Here is a 20,533-nt window from a genome sequence, read left to right on the forward strand (position 1 = left end):
ACCCTGAGCCAGCGGCTGACAGGCATCCAAATTTTGATAGGGTGACAGCTTCATTTTCATGTTATTTAGTTATGGTATGGGTCCCGACAAAGTGGGAGACCTTTAGCCATTCAGTCATTACCGATTATCTGATTCAAATGGTGGACGGTAAAACGAAAGAGAACAGATGATTCACGATTTCTTCCTTGGCTGAAAACTTTCCTGCTGTTCCAAGTAGTGTTCTTTAAAGAATTCTCTATTCGGATTGTCTAATCAGGAGACGAGCTTTCTCGAAAATGATTTACATAAGCTGGTCCCAGGATGTGATAAATGACTCAATATTGCTGCGAATAGTGTAGGAAAGTAGAGCCAATTAAGGCCTTGCAAGCGAATAAATTAATGTTGGAATTTTTTCCAACAATAATAACTTACAAACACGTAGTTTCAGCTGGCAAAATACCGCGATGGCTAAAGAAAAATCCTTCAGACTCCCAAGCAAGAGGTTAGTATTATAATAATAAAACTCTCGAGTTCATCTTACACGACTTCTTTCATGAAAATACTAATGGTAGGTTACTTCGCAATAATTCGTGTTAAAATACAGAGAAGGGCCTTATGTTGTCGTATTATTTTCGATATTTGAGTATACATTTCGTATGTACCTCATGCAGCACAGTGCCGGGCTATCTACAGCGGCTGTGAGAAAGGCTACAACTTCTCACGGTATGAATATGTTCTGAGAAACACAATCTGATGGAATATCTTTTGTCATGTGAATACCTTGTGACATGCAGTGTAATAAACACATTATATACGGTGATAAATATGCCATAAATATAGCTGGTGATCAGGTTCACGCTCAGTGTGCTTGAGACTGTCTCAAAAGAACGCGCGATCTCCAATTCTGTAGAAAAAAATTTCCTCGCAAGCCGGGCAGTCCGGTAGAACTCAACGCAGGTTACGCGATTTGCAAACCCATAATGATGAGTCTCAAGAAAGTCTTCTGTCTGCTTCTGTTCGTCGCAGGTGAGTATCATCGTCGTCTGTCTGTTGTTACTTGTCGCCGGTGAGTATCATCTTCAAAGGTAATGAGTATCAAATAATGCTAGCCTTCATATAGTAATATTATAACGGACCCTGGGACGACTCCCCTGTAATATAAATATACATTTGAATTTTTTATTCAAATGTAGTGGTTGATGTGGCGTTAACTATGTTGCTAGAATTTTTTTTTATGACGGAGATTTGACAACTTTGGTGTCATATTTCGGTTTGTTATTGCAATTGAATGAATACCGGTTCTTACTTTATTTGCAGTGAAAAGATTAGTCGTTTCTTGGCCTCCACTTATAATAAATATTCATAGCAAATCATAAAATACAGAATAAAATGGCATGAACAAGCAAGACATTTTGACGAATAAAAAGTTTGGTAAATAGGCTAACAGTTCTTAATTTATCATTAACAGACAAGATGGAAAACTCGTGCTGCAATAGTATTTCGAAAATATAGCTTCTTTTGACATTTGCCTTTGCTCGTGAGAATTTCTATGTACAGGGATACGTCAAATTTAAATTGTTCAACTTACTGAAATTATTATTCAGGTACAATTTTCTAGAGCTTTTAGTGAATCATGACCAAGTTTTGCACGTACATGTCTAAGCAATTTTGAAGTCTATTTAGTGATTTATTTTCTATGCTAAAGAATTTACAGTATTCCGTATGCTTGAGAAATTTTTGGGAAATTTTTGCATCTTCCATCAAATATCAAACTGTCTCATTCAATATATTCTAAAATAATTCGTGAAATTACCTAAAAATTGTGAATTTTTGCGATATTAAATATTTCGTCCAATATGATAGGCGCATCGGCAATCGAGTGCCCCGCTGGCTACGAGGTCGTTGGGTCCAAGTGCATCCACCGCCTGCATGACAGTTACCTTACACACAATGACGCGGTGGCTTACTGCTACCAGAACTTCGGCAGGCTGCCCGTTTTGCCAGATTGCGCTTCCTTCATTGGTGTTGCCACTTATGTCGACAATGGATGTGAGTTGTATAGCTTGATGAATAGTTCAGCACGATAACCAAGTTGAAAATGAAATTCCTATATTTAATTAGATGCATTGATATTCCATTGAGCCAAATTATTTAACTGGTATAGAAGAAACTGGAATCAAAATCTAATTCATCACTTGAACTTCAATTGGGCATTTTGTAGATGCATGCTTGGCTTTTAGATACATGCTTGAAATCTGCCCATTGAGGCAGATTTCAATTGTTTCATAAAGAGGTATATTAGTAAACAATTTTCCACGTCAGAATTGGCCATAGTTAAGTCCTGAACGTCGATAAAATCCTTCAAGTGATCATCAAACGAATAAGAATTGTCTACATTATAATGGTTATTTCAAGACTAGAACTAAAAACTTAGCCAGTTTAAAACTAGGAGAATTGTATGCGGCAACAATTGGTCGAAATCGAAACTTCGCGGCAAAATCAGACTTATGGAATTTTAGGCAAACCATATAAAATCCCAGGGCATGAACTGGCGGCTTAATGTTTAGAGTAAGTTTCAGACGAGTGGGCAGGTGAATACTTGAGTTTTCGCAGAAAGCTATTGATTTTGTCTTGGATTTTCAATATAGTTTTAAAGATTGGATCAGTAATTTCGACAAATTCAGAAGGATTGACGATGAGTGCAGTGAGGATACTGTTATATCGACTACGATCAACCAATACGCGGTTTGGCTGTGTCTCAAGACGGACGTGTGTGTTGCGCGGGCTAAAAAATGGCCTATGCCGGTTTGCCTCTTTTTATGCATTTTGTGCTGAAGCCTTTCAGGGAAAAGACTTTAGTGAAGTTAGTGGAAGAGAATGCGAATAAAGAGTGGAAGTGAATAAAAGTGTTTCCCTGTTTTTCTTGTGAAGAAACGAGGGTAAGCTTGTGAGGGCACAGTGCTTTACGCTTGGCTTTCGGTTGGGCCTAAATTTCTTGAGCATGCTTCGTCACCTTTGTTCTGCCCCACCGCCTACCTTCACCCTATCCCTCTTCCTCTCTTCCCGCCTATCGCGTCGTTCCCTTGACTCCCCCAGCCCACCCCTGTCTTTCTCTCGCCAACGATAGCTGTTACCTCAGCTGAGGCTCAGCTGTTCCGCCAGTCGAAATTTTCGAGGGAACTTTACAATACTCAACTCAACTCAGTTTTAAAGTTTTCTCCATCCTTTTCTCCGTTCAAAAGGTCTAGTTCGTGCATTTTACAGTGGCTGGACAGAATTCAAAAAAGATAGTCGAGCAGCCCTCTACGGCATCTAAAAAATTAAACCAAATTGGCCCAGCTAGAGATGAAAGTTTGAAAGTACTGCAAAGTGACCTCTCTGAGCGAAGTTCAGACGGTCACCTGCTTGTGAACTATGCGAAGATCTCATTTGTATCAGCTGTTCGAAGTTGAGCTCTAAGGATTACTCATTTCTACATAGATCCAAATTACTTCATTGGTTTTGCCGTGATGGCGAAAAACCAACTCTTGGTGCTCGAAAAAGCGAGGAGTCAATGGAAGTGCATGGCAATGAGTCGAAATCGTTGAATGATGTAGTAAACTCCTCGAGTGAGATTGTGCGCTCGCTGAGTGACAAATTGAGCTCGCTATGCAATGAGCTGACTGAAGTGAAGGCTCAGCTGAAAAAATGCGGAAAAAATGTAAATAAATAACAAGAGAGCTGATTTATCTGAAGTTGCTAGCGAAAGCTCACGTGAATTATTTGATAGAGAACGTAGGAAGTCCGACCTGGTTTGATTTGGGATTCCCGAGAGTACCGTATCTGATGCGAAAGACCGAGTGATGGATGACACGGCATATGTTGTAGATCGTTGCAGCAAGGTACTCAACACACCAATTGATGTTACATCGCGCAAGAGGCTACGCTCGAAGGATGCTGCTGCCAACACCTGCAGATCTCTTTTGGTTACTGAATCCTGCTCAGGTCTGGAGCGTGCTGAAAACAGAGAGAAAGCTTGGACAATCCGCTGATTACAAGTCAGTTTTTGTAAAGAAAGATTCCACCCCTTTAGAGAGGGTGGTTTTTTGCAAGAAATGGCAGGAGAGAATCAGGCGGAAAGGCACGGAAAATCAGGTAAATCATTTCCAAGCTGTCAACACAAGACCGGCCGCACACGGTCAGTCAGAGGAGTTGGAGGGCAAAGTAGGAATGATGTCCGTAAATCAAGGCCTGCAAATAATTTAGGAAGTAACCGCACACATCAAAGTGAAAATGCACAAAAAGTTTCAAATTGTTTTTACACGAACTCCGATTCCGTTTTGAACAAAAAAGTGAACTGTTAACTGTGATCGCAAGCGAGAGTATAGACATTATTTGTATTAAAGCAACACTCCTTAAAAATCACGGGGGGGGGGAAATTGTACTTGTTGAATTTCAGTTGCCAGGTTTTGATTGTTTTCATAACTTAAATGAAGAGCAGTGCAGTAAAGGTGTAGCTCTGTGGGTTTAGAACCCCCTAATGGGGCCCGTTAAATTATCTGCATAGCATCAATCAGCTAGAGAATCATTGTGGTGCGAAATTACTCTAAAAGGCAAGGATAGCCTCCTCGTAGGGGTCCTTTATAGATCACATAACAGCTCCTCTGATAACGATAAACACACTACACAGCCTTTTACCGATGACTTTCAGGCATGACTTTCAGCAGGTCGTATACGTTTATCGTTGATAACATTAATCTTCCAGAAATAGACTGGGCAGATGAATCTTCTCCAAGAGATGGGAATCACCCAGCATCCCTGTTCTGAAAGTCAGTGCAAGACTCATTTTTAATCCAGAACATCACCAAACCAACCCATTTTTGGGGTAAATAGACCACGAATATTCTAGATCTAGTGTTTACAAGTGAAGAATCAGTGATAGATGAGCTTCGCCACGAGGCTCCGTTGGGCAAAAGCCACCACCAATCATTGTTTTTCAATATAAAGTGTTGTGCAGAAAAGGCGCTTCGGAAGCGTGAACGATTGAACATTGCGAAATGCGACTATGATAAACTCCGTGAAGGAAGCGGTGAATGCGGCGAATATTTCGGACTGTATTAAGGACATGAATGTTGCTGATTCATCGTCATTTCTCAAAGACACGGTTATGTCACCAGTTAATACCTGTGTACCTATAGATTAAGCTTGGAGGAGTCAAAAAGTCCCAGTGGATGAACAGTACAGATAAAGCTCAGTTAAAGACCAAGAAAGAAGCCTACAAGCGTTATTTACGAACTCGCAGCAATTCTGATTATAACCTGTATGCAAGAGCGCGATATCAAGCTAAAAAAATCTGTCGCACAGCAGTGAAAAACTTCGAAAAAAAATATTGCTATAAATGCAATGAAGAATCCGAAAGCCTTCTTTTTGTACGCTAGTTAGAAGTGCGAGACAATCGACGGTACACTGAGAGAAAATTTACCGCTGTTTTGAGACACTTGGGTGCCAAATCCTCTCCGAGCGATCGTGACGAAAGCAAGACGCCTACGGCCGCCTACGTGTCTCATAGACGTCCAAGTGTCTCAAAATTTGAGATTTTGAGACACCTGGGTGTCTAAAGTGGTTGAAGTGATCTCACCTCTCAAAAAGTGGTCTCACCTCTCTGGTTGAAGAAACTACGAGTCGCCCGCCGAGATTCGAACCTCTGCCAAGACTGTAGTCGAGTACGCGCGACCATGCCTTAGCCCACTGAGCCACGGAGACGGCAGTCACATAGAGTCGCAGTGTTTCCTTAGTGTTGCGTGCGGTACTACCAGAATAAATCTTCGATTTTAGTACCAACTTCTTGCGTGATTGAAGACGTCGCTCGTTTACATTACTATTGACAAAAAAGCAGTGCGTTGAGACACGAAACAACTGCTATGATTAAGTTTTTGACCTCGTGCACGAATATAGGTAGAATCGGTCGTCAAAGTTTTAGCATTGACGTTATCGCATTTCTAGAATCTTACAAATATTTCTCTATTGGAGGTTAGGAAACTTAGTTCTTCATTATTTTATGAAAAAAATACTTCTTACCTAATGAAATTCATTGACAAATTCAACAGCGTAAGGGTCTACCGAGCAGCTGGGCGGATTAATCGTACGCATACAGCAGCGATCCGTGGCATTCACAAGCGGCGGCGCCGCACAACCTCCCTCTATGAGAGCATCTGGGGCACTGGCTAAAGCGCGCACATCAATCACGCAGCCTTGCATGCGCGTTTATACTTCTATTGGGTGTCTCACATTTTTGAGACGCCCAAGGGCTCGAAATTTTCTTTCTGTGTATATCTGATTTGAAAGTGGACCAACGAAAGTTTTCCTCTGATGAGGGCAAGGCTAAAATTCTTAATCAGTTCTTCAGTAGTGTGTTCAAAGATGAGGACTTGAACAGTATTCCAGATATTGAGGAGCGCCAAGTCGGCTCGAAGTAAACAATTTTTTAAATACACGAAGAGGTTATCAAGCGCCTGGTAGCTCCCAACAAGTAATGTGGACCAGACCGCTTCCATCCCAGATTACTCAAATAATTAGCAACCGTTCTCGCCGCCCCATCGACAGTATTCTTTCAAAAACCTTGTAAGAAGGAACATTGTCGTCCGATTGGAAAGAAACTCAAGTAACACCGTTGCTCAAAAAACGTGACAAAAGTAGCCCCGGTAACAATCGACCTGTCAGTCAGACAAGTGTTGTTTGTAAGGTAATGGAATGTGTTGTGAGGGATAGGATTATCGCTCACTTGACTGTTCACCATCTCCTATCAGATTGTCAACATGGTTTTATTACCGGTAGATCCTGCACCACTAACATATTGTCAACGTTAAGCGATTGGACTCGCCTGCTGTACGAAAGGGAGCCAGTGGATGCATTGTACCTCGATTTTGCCGAAGTATTTGACAATGTTCCGCATGAACGGCTGTTGCGTAAAGTGAAGTCTTTAATTGTGAAATGAAGGAAACGTACTACAATGGATCAGAGATTTTCTAATAGGCAGACGAAAACGTGTCAGTATTAACGGAACCGTGTCAGACTGGGCATCAGTGCGCAGTGGCGTGCCACAAGAAAGCGTTATTGGGCCTATTCTGTTCGTTGCTTTTATAAACGAACTACCATATGTAGTGCCCTGCGTTTGCTCCATGTATGCCGACGACACAAATTCATAATACAGAGAAGGATGCGTTAAATACAGCGCAATTGCAAGATGATCTTGACAGTTTAGTAAACTGGGCTGATACGTGGAAGCTGCGGTTTAACGCTGACATGTGTAAAGTACTTCATTTCGGGAAGAACAATTGATCGAACAGCAAGATTACAGTATGAGAAGACATGGTTGCAACGAGAGAGTAATGATTGAAAAGCCTAGTGTGGAAAAAGATCTCGGAGTTTATGTCGACAAGGAGCTAAAATTTTCTAAGCATGTTGAAACGCAGGCTAATACATCCAACAAACTTCTTGGACTAATCAGACGCTCCTACGAGTTCCTAAAGGCAGAAGCGAAGAATTAAGCAGTTGTTTGTTGCTGTCGTGCGCCCGAATCTAGAGTTTGGAAAAGTTAAGTGGTCACCGAGATTTTAATAGGACAAAAATTTAATAGAGAATGTTCAAAGACGTGCAACAAGGATAATTTCAGGCTTGAAGGGCAAGTCCTATGAAGAAAGATTAAAGATTAGGAAGCTTCCAAGCCTCAGTTATCGACGTCTGCGTTGGGATCTCATTGAAGCTTAGCATACAACTATACTCATGGTTTATACAAGGTTCCCGAAGGAATACTGGAATTTGAAACAAGAACCAACACCAGGGGCCACGGCTATAAACTAAAAAACTGCGCTACAACTTATCCACGCGACAACATTTCTTCTCGCTTAGAATCACTGACATGTGAAACAGCCTCCCCGATTACGTCGTTGGCGCTCAGAGTATGAACGCGTTCAATAACAGGCTAGATAAAGCAATGGAAAAATATATGTTCAGGCTTGAAATGCCTAGCACCATATTGAACCTGGTGGAAGTCTAGTAGCTATTTCAAACTATCTTCAGTACTGAAAAGATCCGGTCAAATGACACAATTTAAGATCTTCTGTGAACAAGTCACGAAAAGTAAGAATCGGCGACAAGCCACATCAGGCCTACTCTTCAGCGCCGACATCACTATGTTATGTCGATATGTTAATACAACGCCCCTGCCCTTGTCAGGTTTACAAATGATCATGCAAGTCTTTATTTTTGGCTAGGTTTTTCAATAAAAGCGTGTCACTGGGTTGATATGCAGAAAAGAAGTATATGACTTGAAGCCGTAAAAATAACGATAGGCTAAGCTCTGCAAGTTCCCGAATGTGATTGGGGTTCCACAAATGTTATGAATAATAATAATTCACCACTACTTACTTTGAATACCTACCATATTACGCAATCCGCATTCGAGTTTGAATTATAAAGCATTTCCTGTTTACGGATGTGTTCCGTTAGTCTCTGCGGACGCCATCAACGGCTACTGGCTGGCCGCCACCAACTCTTCAGCAAATGGTGTCTGGCAGTGGAACGACGGCACCACCGTGCAGATAGAATAGAATAGAAGTGTCGGCGTTGAAGAAATAGGCCCATACAGATGGGCGCTCCGTACTGGGCGCTCGTGAGTGATTTGATGTGTGTTGTGAATATGATGAAATTTGGTTCGTGTGGTGCAAACTAATACAGGAAATAAGGATAAGACATCAAGAAACATCAAAGTTTGAACTGTTACAGATTAACATGATGAGAATGCTGTAAAATTGAGCAATTTTACCTGTTACTTCATCTTTTTTCATTTTCATGTTTTTGCTATATTCTTTTCGAAATCCAATAAATATATCACTCCTTTATGGAACTAATGTTTCTGAATAAGCGCCGGATTTGCTTTCATAAATACATTCAAAATAACTACGTTGACTTCAGTTAGCATCAAATTCACTACAAAGTTCTTCATAAATTTAGTTTTTAAGTATATGCAGGTTTTCATTGCAGTACTATTGTGGCGTTCCCCTAGAACTCGCCAGCTGATGGGTTGACAGAGCCCAACAATTACGGAACGGGAGAAGACTGCGCATTGATTAAATCCGGTTTGGGCTGGCTGTTGAATGACGTACCTTGCTTACTTCCAAACCAGGATCTTTACCCAGTGTGCTCAAGATCTTCAACGGGTGATGAGAGCCTTTTTCAGAAGTGTCTCCATGACAGGAAACAAATGAATAACCTGAAACAGCTTGCCGTTTTATTTTATGTATGAATTTCGACGCTAGTTTAAAAGAAAGAAGCTTGTTAAAAAAATTAATCAATTGTGTTTCAATATTTATTTTGGTTACTTATTGAAAGTTACACTTTCTTTTATACCGGAATTATCAACTCGACAAATCGGTCTTATTTTGGTGAAGTCTATTGCACTATTACAAAAATTGAAAACTTATCGTGAAAACTTTCTAGAACGCTTAAGAAATGTTAGTTTTATTTATGATCACGATTTTTATTTTGTTTGACATCCCTTCAACTTTTCGTTACCTGCAGGTTTGTGCGCTGTTCCATACGACCTGGTGGGCACGCAGTGCGTTCACCTACTGCCAACAAGTTACAACTTTACCGATGCACGCACCGCGTGTGGGTCAACAGGAGGAGATTTGATAATTCTAGATGACTGCGAACAGTACAGCAGGGTTATCAAATACCTCATGGAGCAAGGTAACCACCAACAAAATCAGATTTAAGGGAACCTTAACGTATCTTGAATTTGAATGGTGTCCCTGAAACCTACTTCCTTCTGACAGAGCAATGCGTCTTCATATGAGCTGCCATTGAGAGTAGCCCACCACTATTCGAACCTACATATGAGGCTGTGTTGCATTTCCGCCATTTACCTTCATATGACTCGAAAATATGAATCTTATATTACATCAGAACAAAAAGTTCATGTTCGCCACGCATATATCAAAATTTTACTAGCGTTGGAAATATAAATCAAACTAGAGGCTACCTCAAAGCCTCTCTGCATGAGGTAGTCATTATGAAATTATTTTCCGCGCCTTTGAATAGCTAATTAATATACCGACACTATAAGTATCCTGAATACGCATCCCAACAGCCCCTTATATTCACTATCCTTACACGATAAATATTCTGGATACGTGCACCTACAGCCCCTACATAAAATATACTGACACGATAAGTATCCTCCTGGATACGCGCCCTAACAGCCCATAACATATCCCGATGCGATAAGTATCTTGGATACGCGCCCCAACCGCGTATCCAACTTATATACAATATCCCGACACGATAAGTATCCTGGATACGCGCCCCTCAGCCCCAATATATATTACTACGCCAGACTTCAAACACACTAACTCTGATAATTAAAATTCGCATTTGTTATAGTGTATAAAATGCGAGTTATACTTTCTATGTAAGATGTTTTATTTCAATTTTAAAATGTGTTCCTCAAATCAACTTTGAAACATTAGTTTTAATATTACTGAGGGGATTCAAGATAACGAATCCCAAATTGCCGGGATTATCGATCTCAGGTAAGACCGAACTAACTTGCTAGTTGTTTTTTATGTGATGTTTTAATTTCGTTTTAGTTTATTTAGTTTTCACGTCTCTTCACATGACAAGGCTACAGCCCTTTTGGATATTGGATTGGTGGCTCGGATGAAGCCTTAGAGGGACAGTGGCGCTGGATTGACGGTTCTCCAATGGCAATGGGGCTGCCTTACTGGTCAAATGTGAGATACCGTAATCAAAGGAATTATGATAAGTTAAGAAGCTTCAACTGTGAACATATATTAGGGATATGTAAGAGTTTTTATTTAGAAAACTCTAATTACAGTGCAAGTAGAAGTTCGGAAAATAAACAACAGATTCGATACAGAAGCAAATTAATGTAATAGCGTCATTCATTGATGGGATAATGCGGGGTATCTTTACCTCACATTTGGGTTTGGGCATACCGCACATAAAACTTGTCGATTAGACTCGATCAGTTCTTGGAAAAGACGATAACTGAATATCAAATTAGCAGTCTTAATTTAATTAGTCTTTTATCGAAAAGTTGTATAGAATGTGGAGTTTATGTAGGACTTTTCAATCCTGCGCCAATTTCATGATTTCCAATTTGTAGAGAACTACCGGAATCACGTTTCCGGAAAAATTCTCATTTGCTACATATACTGGCTTCTGTTAAATCCATAATCTGTATCAACATCAATGTAAAATGTTAACGCACTCTGCAAACTGAGAGTAATTATATGATAGTTTGTTGCTGTATAAAATAAATTGTTAAGTATACAAATATAGATACAGGGCATGATAAAAAATTTTTCTTTATGAACTCCCAACAGTCTAAGCAAATGCAATCGAAATTTGATTCCAAAAAAATGCCTGTAACACGTAATAGGAGGCGTAAGATTTCAAGTTGAACTTGCTCAGCAGATCATAGTTCTTCGTGTGTCTAAGGCTGTTTGTATGGACGTCACCAAGTCTGTTAAGTCTATTAGAAATTAATTATCAGGAGCTAACGAGTATGCTCGTAACATATTCTTGGTTATATAAACGCTATAATGACGCATCAACAAATTTGTTAAAACTTTTCACACCTTGTTCCCTTCTCTCTCAGGAAGGTGAAGAAGACCCAGAACCCGACAACCCCGGCGTGGAGAACTGTCTGGAGCTGAGCTCTCAGTGGATGTACCGCTTCTCCAACACGCTGTGCTCCAATTCCAGACGCGTGATCTGCGAGGCGCAGCCTCTCTAGATCAGTGATGCGCAGCCCCTCTAGATCTGCGAGGCACGGCCCCTCTAGATCTGCGAGTCACCGCCCTCCTAGATCTGCGAGGCGCAGCCTCTCTAGATCTGCGAGGCGCAGCCCTCTAGATCTGCGAGGCGCAGCCCCTCTAGTTCTGCGAGGTGCAGCCCACCTAGATCTGCGAGGCGCAGCCCCTCTAGATCTGCGAGGCGCAGCCCCTCTAGATCTGCGAGGCGCAGCCTCTCTAGATCTGCGAGGCGCAGCCCCTCTAGATCTGCGAGTCACCGCCCTCCTAGATCTGCGAGGCGCAGCCTCTCTAGATCTGCGAGGCGCAGCCCCTCTAGATCTGCGAGGCGCAGCCCCTCTAGTTCTGCGATGCAGCCCCTCTGTCAGCGAGGCGCAGCTCCTCTAGATTTGCGAGGCGCAGCCCCTCTAGATCTGCTCGACGTAACCTCTAAACTTGCGAGGATTTTCGTCATGTAAAGCTCATAAATAGGCCTCAGCGTTTATGAATCGTTAGAAATAACGAGACTAAGGCAAAAAATTGTCTAAAAGAAAGTTATTAATCGGGACTAAGATTCTGTGACGGAATTTGAACATTTTTTCCAAGCAGTTATGAAACTTTTGAGACAGATAACGAGATATACCATTTGTAAGGGAAATTCACCTTATTCCGGCTGTTGGAAGAATTATGTTTGTGATCAATTAGTTTTGGCGACTTTAGTGTCTCTATTAGGCTATGCCTATAAGGTTGGCTACACGGCCACACGCGTGACGTGGCCGCCCCGATATTGGGGCCCGCTTTAGTGCTGGGTTCAGTTATTCGCCAGGACTCAGTCGGAGCTTACCTACCGTCACTGCTAACTAGTGTACTTGTAGCGTTTCTATTAGGTAAGTGAAAGTAAGATTTAGTTATTTCCTATAACTATGGAACATTGTCCCGTTTGAAATCTGTGTTTGATAATGTGTCATTAGTGTTAGTATTAGGGACGTTCTAGCTGGTTAGTCCTATTGACTATCATTATTCGGCAGGACCGATCTCTTGCCTGGCCAGCGGGAACGGCTCCTATTTAGGCCGACACTGGCGGTGTTGCGTCACCTAAGTATCCGCATATTCGAGCCCCTATTGCTGATGTGCACCTCAGCTGCTGCTGTGCACCTCGACTGCTGCTGTGCACCTCGTCTGCTGCAGTGCCTCCGTACTGTGTGCCCCTACTACTCTACCTACCGTCGGGCCCCGTATCCCGTGGTCCACTCCACCTTCCGTCATTTAGATTAGGATTGATTGTTTCAATATTTATTTTCGTGTTTAAAGTGTTCCGCTAGTTATTTTCGTGTTAGTGTTTTCGCTAGTTAGTTCCACTATGTGTTTTCGTTGTTAGTGTTCGTTTTAGTAAATTTAAGGGTATTTGGTTTTCATTTCCTTCGTTGAGGTTCGGTGGCAGCTTAGGGTTAATTCTTAGGGCCCAATTGGAGTCGGTCCTGCTCTCAATTCCTTTACACCATTAATATATTACGTTACGGAACAAAAAATCATAACGAATATGCAGATGAAGGATCCTCAAGGTAAACCCATTATAATTATTAATGGGCAGATGGCGGACATGGCGGCCATTTGGCTGCCAATACAGCTTGGTCGTTACGAGAGGATGTTATTAGGAATTTAAACTTGATTTGCTACACAAAATAGATTTTCCAAGTTAGAAACGAAAGTAAAGCGAGAATATTATATCTAGTAAATGTGTGATTGAAGGACTTTTTATTTAATAAGCATACATAAGCATTATTATTAACAAGATTACTTCATTATTATAGAGTACGAGAATGACGGAGTTCGATATTACAGGATTCCAAAGTTACAGAAATCACCGTCCCAAATAAAAATTAAGAGTGGAGCATCTATGTCTTTATGATGGCTATCGTCGGAAGCCATAAGTGGAGCTACTGTGATTTATACAGCGAATTTTGGGTGGTGTGCACCACCTATCCCATACCTACAACCTGCCGATGGCCCCCTACCCGTAAAGCTCTTCTTCCGCCAATAACTACCCATATTGGCACCCGTGGCGCATCAATGAGTCACCGATGGCCGCCTTTAAAATGAAGTCCTTACAAATTTTCCGTTAGTTTTAAATCCGATGCTTCTGCATTTACTGATAGTGCTTCATTCAATCACCATTCTAAGGGCTACGTAGGCAAATCTACCATGGCAGTACAAATAACAATGCAAACATGTAGCAGGAACAAATGATCTGAGTACCATACGCATACCTCGTGAGAAATCGACGTGAAGAAAGTCCCTGCCTGCAGGATTCGAACTCCGATCTCCCCACGCGAAGCCGACCCTCTACCGTTGAGCTATCGGAGAGGACGAGGAGGAATTTGATGGATTTGAGTTGAAGATTGAAATAATAAAAGAAAAGGCCAACATGAGAGGGATGTTTTAAAATTAAAAAATATATCATCTACATATCGGTTATAGAATATTGGCTTAAAATCAGCATGACAATTGGCCAGCCATGTAGCCTCGTGAAAATACATGAAAATATTAGCAATGGTAGGGCCAAGAGGAAGACCAATACCCAAACCGACAATTTATCTATAAAATTTGCCAGCAAATACAGAAACAGAGTTGAAAACTGATAATTCAAGAAAAGATTCTAAAAAGTTGCGCTTCAAACCTATGACAAGTTCATTGACAATTTAAACAAAGAATTGAGGCATATATATATCAATAGTTTTAGAAATGGGTATGTTGGTAAACAAATTTCCTACATCAAATGAAGCCATAGTCAAACCCTGAACATTATAGAAACTCTTCAAGCGCTCCACAAACATGTAAATATTGTCTGCCGGATATTGGTTGGTGGTAAGACTACTCAAAGTCTGAACCATAAATTTCGCAAGTTTGAAGCTAGGAGTATTGTAAGCAGCAAAATTTGGGCGAAATTGAAATTTCTCAGCGAAATCTGGTTTATGAATTTTGGGCAAACCATACAAAATACCAGGGTAAGAGCCAGAGGCATAAAGTTTGAAGTAAGTTTCAGGTGCCAGTGCCGCGGAATCTTTAAATTTTCGTAGGAAATTATTAATTTTGTCCTCGATCATCAAAATAGTTTTGGCAATTGGATATGTAATTTCGATAAATTTATAAAGGTTCGTGATGAGATCAGAGTGGCTACTATTATAACAATTACGATCAACCAATACTACTCTCGTGCCCTTATCTGGCTTAGAGATGATTAAGTATTTATTTTTTGCTATGTCCTTCAATAAAAGGGTGTCACGGGGCTGGAAAGCAGTTGTGAAGACTTTAAGATTTGAAGCCGTAAAGTTGACAGTAAGCTAAGCTTTGCAAATTTCCAAGATATTCAGGACGATTGGTAATATATGTAATTTATAATTACAATTTATGGTAATCCTTTTTTATGTTAAAAGCTTTTCAAAAGCTGAAAAGAATTTATAGGAGTTCAATTTAAAAACAGGATGACAAAAATCTAGGCCGAAAGCCAGCAAGAATTTGGTCCTAGGTTCCAAATTGCATGAACCATAGTTGAAAACTATTTATCGGGGTTACATGGATGATTGGATGAATTTCATTATGGATACCAAACTTATCAAGTTTCTTCTGATGAGTCTGACTCGTAATTCTCTTGAATGATTCAGTTAGGTGTCTGGCATGTTGACGGATAGTGAAAGCATCACGAGTGGAAAATAGATGATCAATTCGGGCTTCACTTTCAGCGATTAAATCTGTTAAATTTTTGAAAGTAATTTCTTGGAGGATAGTTCCCTGGAAAGGAGCTTCTTCTGCCATGATTTGTAAAAAGATGTGGCATGCAGGCACCGTTTGTGTAGTTTAAACCTAAGAAACTTAGGAAAGACACCGTAGATTTTGGACTTCACCAAAAAGTCTATGTCTAAAGAAGCCTTCACAGCTTTTCGGAGAAAGTCACAGTATTTTCCAAAACAATGGCATCCATCTTCGCCGTATTTTGATCGGATATAAGTATTAAGATCATTTGGCTACTCAAATCGCAAAGTTAACAGGAATTTAAAGCAAAGAAAATATCCAAATAGCCTGCAGCTTTTAGTTCCTATCCTCTACAAATTGTAAATAGATAGTACCTTCTGCTCATGTTATCTCAATTATGTTTGTTTTATTTTCGATTTTTGTTATAATGTCCTCAAGTTTAGGTGAATTGTTTGAATGTGAATTTTAGGTTACTAATTGTTTGTACCTGTGTTCTAGGTTTTAAACTAACAATGGAGCTGGGCTCCGAAATGTTTTCTCTTATAAGAAATGGTGAAATTTTTGGCTATTTTATTTGCTACTAAATTCCTCCTTAGTTGCGTGAGTTGGGCCAAGCTGCCGCACGAATCTTGCTTCGTTAGCAGTTAGAGTTGTACCAAGCTGCCGCTGCACGAACGTCACGTCGTCAGTAGGCAGAGTTGTGTCAAGCTACCGCACGAACGTCACGTCGTTAGTAGGCAGAGTTGTGTCAAGTAACAGCACGAACGTCACGTCGTTAGTAGGTAGAGTTGTGTCAAGTTACCGCACGGACGTCACGTCGTTAGTAGGTAGAGTTGTGTCAAGCTGCCACACGAACGTCACGTCGATAGTAGGTAGAGTTGTGTCAAGTTACCGCACGGACGTCACGTCGTTAGTAGGTNTATGTCTCCTTATGTCTCGCTAAGTCTCCATATGACTCCTTATGTCTCGCTATATCTTGCTATGTCTCCTTATGTCTTGCTATGTCTCCTTATGTCTTGCTATGTCTCCTTATGTCTTGCTATGTCTCCTAATGTTTCGCTATTTCTCCTTATGTCTCCATATGTCTCCTTATGTCTTTCTATGTCTCGCTATGTCTCCTTATGTCTCGCTATGTCTCCTTATGTCGCGCTATGTCTCCTTATGCCTCGCTATGTCTCCTTATGTCTCGCTATGTCTCCTTATGTCTCCATATGTCTCGCTATATCGCCTTACGTCTCGCTATGTCTTGCTATGTCCTCTCACGTTTCGCTATGTCTCCTTATGTCTTGCTATGTCTCCTTACGTCTCCTCATGTCTCGCAATGTCTCCTTATGTCTCGTTATGTCTCCTTATGTCTAGCTATGTCTTCTTATGTCTCGCTTTGTCTCCTTATGTCTCGCTATGGCTTCTTATGTGTGGCTATGTCGGATTACAATAGTCTGTATGAAAGAAACTGTAGGAAGCCGTAAAGTACAAAACGGGCGTACCGTTTTCGTGCGGGAAAACGTTTACGTCGTTTAATTTAACGGTAAATAACCGGCCACTGTAACGCCGGTGGGAACGTTTTTTTTACGGTCGATTTTCTAACAGTGTAATGACGTCAGCTGTACAAAAGAGTTCGTAGTGACGTCAGCTGCACAAAAGAGTCCGTATAGTGGCGTCAGCTTCACGAAGAGTTCGTAGTGGCGTCAGCTCCACAAAAGAGTTCGTAGTGGCGTCAGCTGCACGACCGAGTTCGTAATGGCGTCAGCTGCACGAAGAGTTCGACCTCCCTGCAACACTACCAGCGGCGAGAAGCAAGCAACAGCATCGTGCATCAGGTGGCCCAAATGAGGGCGGATGAACGATAATCAGAGGCGGCTATCCATCGTGGCCTGGGACTGCTATGTCCCAAACAAATACTAAGGATACTAAGTTCGTAATGGCGTCAGCTGCACGAAGAGTTCGTAGTGGCGTCAGCAGCACGAAGAGTTCGTAGTGACGTCAGCTGCACGGTACTCGTAGCAAAGGTGAGTTCACTCATTGTGATCATGATAGTACTTCAGGAAATTCAATAAGTGGATACGCCCCTTTTATGTGAAAATTGGATTAATTTTAATAATGTCAATCGATTTAAATGCATTGAATAAAATTATTTGCAATATATTCATTGATTAAATTGCATTCAAGAATGCCAATTAAAATTCTAGCAATTTATTAACATTAACTTGAGTCATTTTCACGCAATTTGGAAACAGTTGTCCCTGGGATATCATGAAGTTATATGTTAGAGAATTTCTGGATAAATTATTTCGAATATTTGACGTACTTAAATTTCAATAATTTGGCCCTCCGTCTTTCTTATATCACCATGGGTGAAGCGGCTTATGATTCCTCCATGAAACCAAATTCGTACAAAGAATGACGTCTGTCTTCCCGCCAAACCTACGGCGCAATGCCTTGTCCATTGCGAACAGCTTTTCAAGCCAAACCCGCCAATCACAGGCAAGAAATTGGCCTCTGCGTGTATTTAATACCGCCCGGGCTTCTGCTGAAGACTCGCTACACTCGACGTCGCTAAATTTTCCTAACAACATTTGGGGGACATGTTGTTACGGACCCTCACGTTGTTGTTAGGGACCTCCAGCCCTAACAAAAACATTTTCCAGCCTCTGCGGCAGATTCGCCATAGTTGCGTTAGTGTTATTCTGGGTCTGCTTGGCCACCCAATCTTAATCAGCAACTAGTCAGAATCGCCTTGCCGACTTCATAGTCTCCTGAGAGATTGGCAAGAGGTGGCTTGGCCAGGCTTCCCGCGCCTTCAAGCTGCCCAGAGACCACATCAAGCCTCGAGAGGAAGGCAGTGGGCAGAAGCCTCCCAGACGTTCAAGAGCGAGCTTGTCAGTGCCTGCAAAACTACAGTGGCTCGCAAAAGTATTGAATACATTGCAATTTTCTTTTATAATATTCGGTCAGTAAATTGCTAATGGTGCTAGAAACATTATATGGAAAGGATATTAAAAAGTATGCATTGCTTAGATTTTATTCAACAAATGGGAAAATTAACCCACACATAAGTATTGGGTACATGTTCAAAAATAAACAAGAATAAGTTTTTTTGAAGTACTCAAAATTCGCTTTTCACTTCAGACGTTCCACTAACCTCATAGCGTATCTAACTGACCTATCAGAGCAGTTTGCTATTTTTAACGATATTTTGTGTTCCGGTGAAGATATTATTCAGCTTCATCTTTAAAATCTAATTTTAAATGGCTAAAACTCGAGAGTTGGCGACAGATTTACGTCAAAAGATCATAGATTGTCACAAGAAACGTAAGTGGGTATCGAATAATATCCAAGGAGCCTGATCTATCATTTAGTGCAGTTGGAAATATCATCAGGAAGCAATCATCCTGATGATATCATCCGAGCATGCTGTTGCTAACCTTCCAAGATCTGGCGTCCAAGGAAACTAACGGACGGTAATGCAAGGTGGATTAACAGAAAGGTGAAGAAGAACCCGTTTGTTGCTCGTGGTGAAATTAAAAGCGACCTGGAGGAATCTTGGATTGATGTAGAAAACGGCATAATCAGCAGAGCTCTAAATCGTACTGGTCCTGTCAAGGTTCGATCAAATTCCTTTTGAAAGTTCGATTTATGTTTCGTCCGACCAGGATTTCGTCCGATTTCCCAAATCTTGCGGTTTTCACGTGTCGGTACTGCAACAGAGGAATCTTTCATGAGGATCTTGACATAGGACCAGTACAATTTAGAGCTCTGCTGATTGTGTCGTTTTCTTTATCAATCCAAGATTCCTCCAGTGCGCTTTTAATTTCACCACGAGCAACAAACGGGTTCTTCTTCACCTTTCTGTTAATCCACCTTGCACTACCGTCCGTTAGTTTCCTTGGACGATCAGGTCTTGGAAGGTTAGCAACAGCATGCTCGGATGATTTCATCAGGTTGTTTGCTTCCTGATGATTTTTCCAAATGTACTCAATGATATTGACAGATCAGGCTCCTTGAATATTATTCTATACCCCATCCATTTCTTGTGACAATGGCTAAAGCTCTCTCGAGTTTTAGCCATTTAAAATTAGATTTTGAAGATGAAGCTGAATAATATCTTCACCGGAACAGAAAAATCTCGGTAAAAAAATAGCAAACTGCTCTGATAGGCAAATTAGATAACGTTATGAGGTTACTAGAACGTCTGAAGTGAAAAGCAAATTTTGAGTACTTCAAAAAAGTTATTTTTTGTTTATTTTTGAACATGTACTCAATACTTTTGCGTGGGTTAATTTTTCTATTTGTTGAATAAAGTCTAAACAATGCATACTTTTCAATATCCTTTCTATATAATGTTTCTAGCACCATTAGCAATATACTGACCAAATATTATAAAAAATGTTGCACTTTAACTTGAGATATGAAGAAAATTGCAATGTATCCAATACTTTTGCGAGCCACAGTATATAACATATTATAGTCATAAGTCCACTTTACCGGACCATAATTATTTTCTAAATTGCAAAAAAGTTTGAATATATTATGTTTATATATATGATGAGACGGGGGATGAAACTCAAACTCAATTTGTACGGTCACTGCGCCGTATATGTAGACGGTCGCTGTGTCGTACGTGTTGATGGTCTCTGTGCCGTATATGTAGACGGTCACTGAGCCCTATATTTAGACGGTCGCTGTGTCGTACGTGTTGATGGTCTCTGTGCCGTATATGTAGACGGTCACTGAGCCGTATATGTAGACGGTCGCTGTGTCGTACGTGTTGATGGTCTCTGTGCCGTATATGTAGACGGTCACTGCGCCGTATATGTAGACGGTCACTGCGCCGTATATGTAGACGGTCGCTGTGTCGTACGTGTTGATGGTCTCTGTGCCGAATGGGTTGACGGTCTTTGTGCAGTTCATTTAAGTTAGTCATTTAAGTTATTTATGTTATTCATTTATAACTTCATTTAAGTTATTCACTTCCAGGATCAGAGGGATGGAAGAGTAGAACTACCGGG

The 20,533-nt window shown here is 41.0% G+C and overlaps 1 protein-coding gene and 1 long non-coding RNA gene across 2 annotated transcripts; both read left to right on the forward strand.

The window, feature by feature from the left end:
* Window positions 1-824: 824 nt before the first annotated feature.
* On the forward strand, window positions 825-11,860 carry LOC108670385 (perlucin-like protein). The gene is made up of 5 exons (XM_018157855.2): window positions 825-1,005; window positions 1,843-2,028; window positions 9,538-9,708; window positions 10,642-10,751; window positions 11,642-11,860. Exons 1-5 carry the CDS (start codon window positions 960-962, stop codon window positions 11,777-11,779), a joined length of 651 nt encoding a protein of 216 aa, XP_018013344.1. The 5' UTR covers window positions 825-959; the 3' UTR covers window positions 11,780-11,860.
* Window positions 11,861-12,075: 215 nt separating this feature from the next.
* LOC125178521 lies at window positions 12,076-13,523 on the forward strand. The gene is made up of 2 exons (XR_007156936.1): window positions 12,076-12,661; window positions 12,803-13,523. It is a non-coding gene; the product is annotated as an uncharacterized LOC125178521 (long non-coding RNA).
* Window positions 13,524-20,533: the final 7,010 nt, after the last annotated feature.

The sequence above is a fragment of the Hyalella azteca genome, unplaced genomic scaffold (assembly GCF_000764305.2).
Source record: "Hyalella azteca isolate HAZT.00-mixed unplaced genomic scaffold, Hazt_2.0.2 contig10504, whole genome shotgun sequence".
NCBI lineage: Eukaryota > Metazoa > Arthropoda > Malacostraca > Amphipoda > Hyalellidae > Hyalella > Hyalella azteca.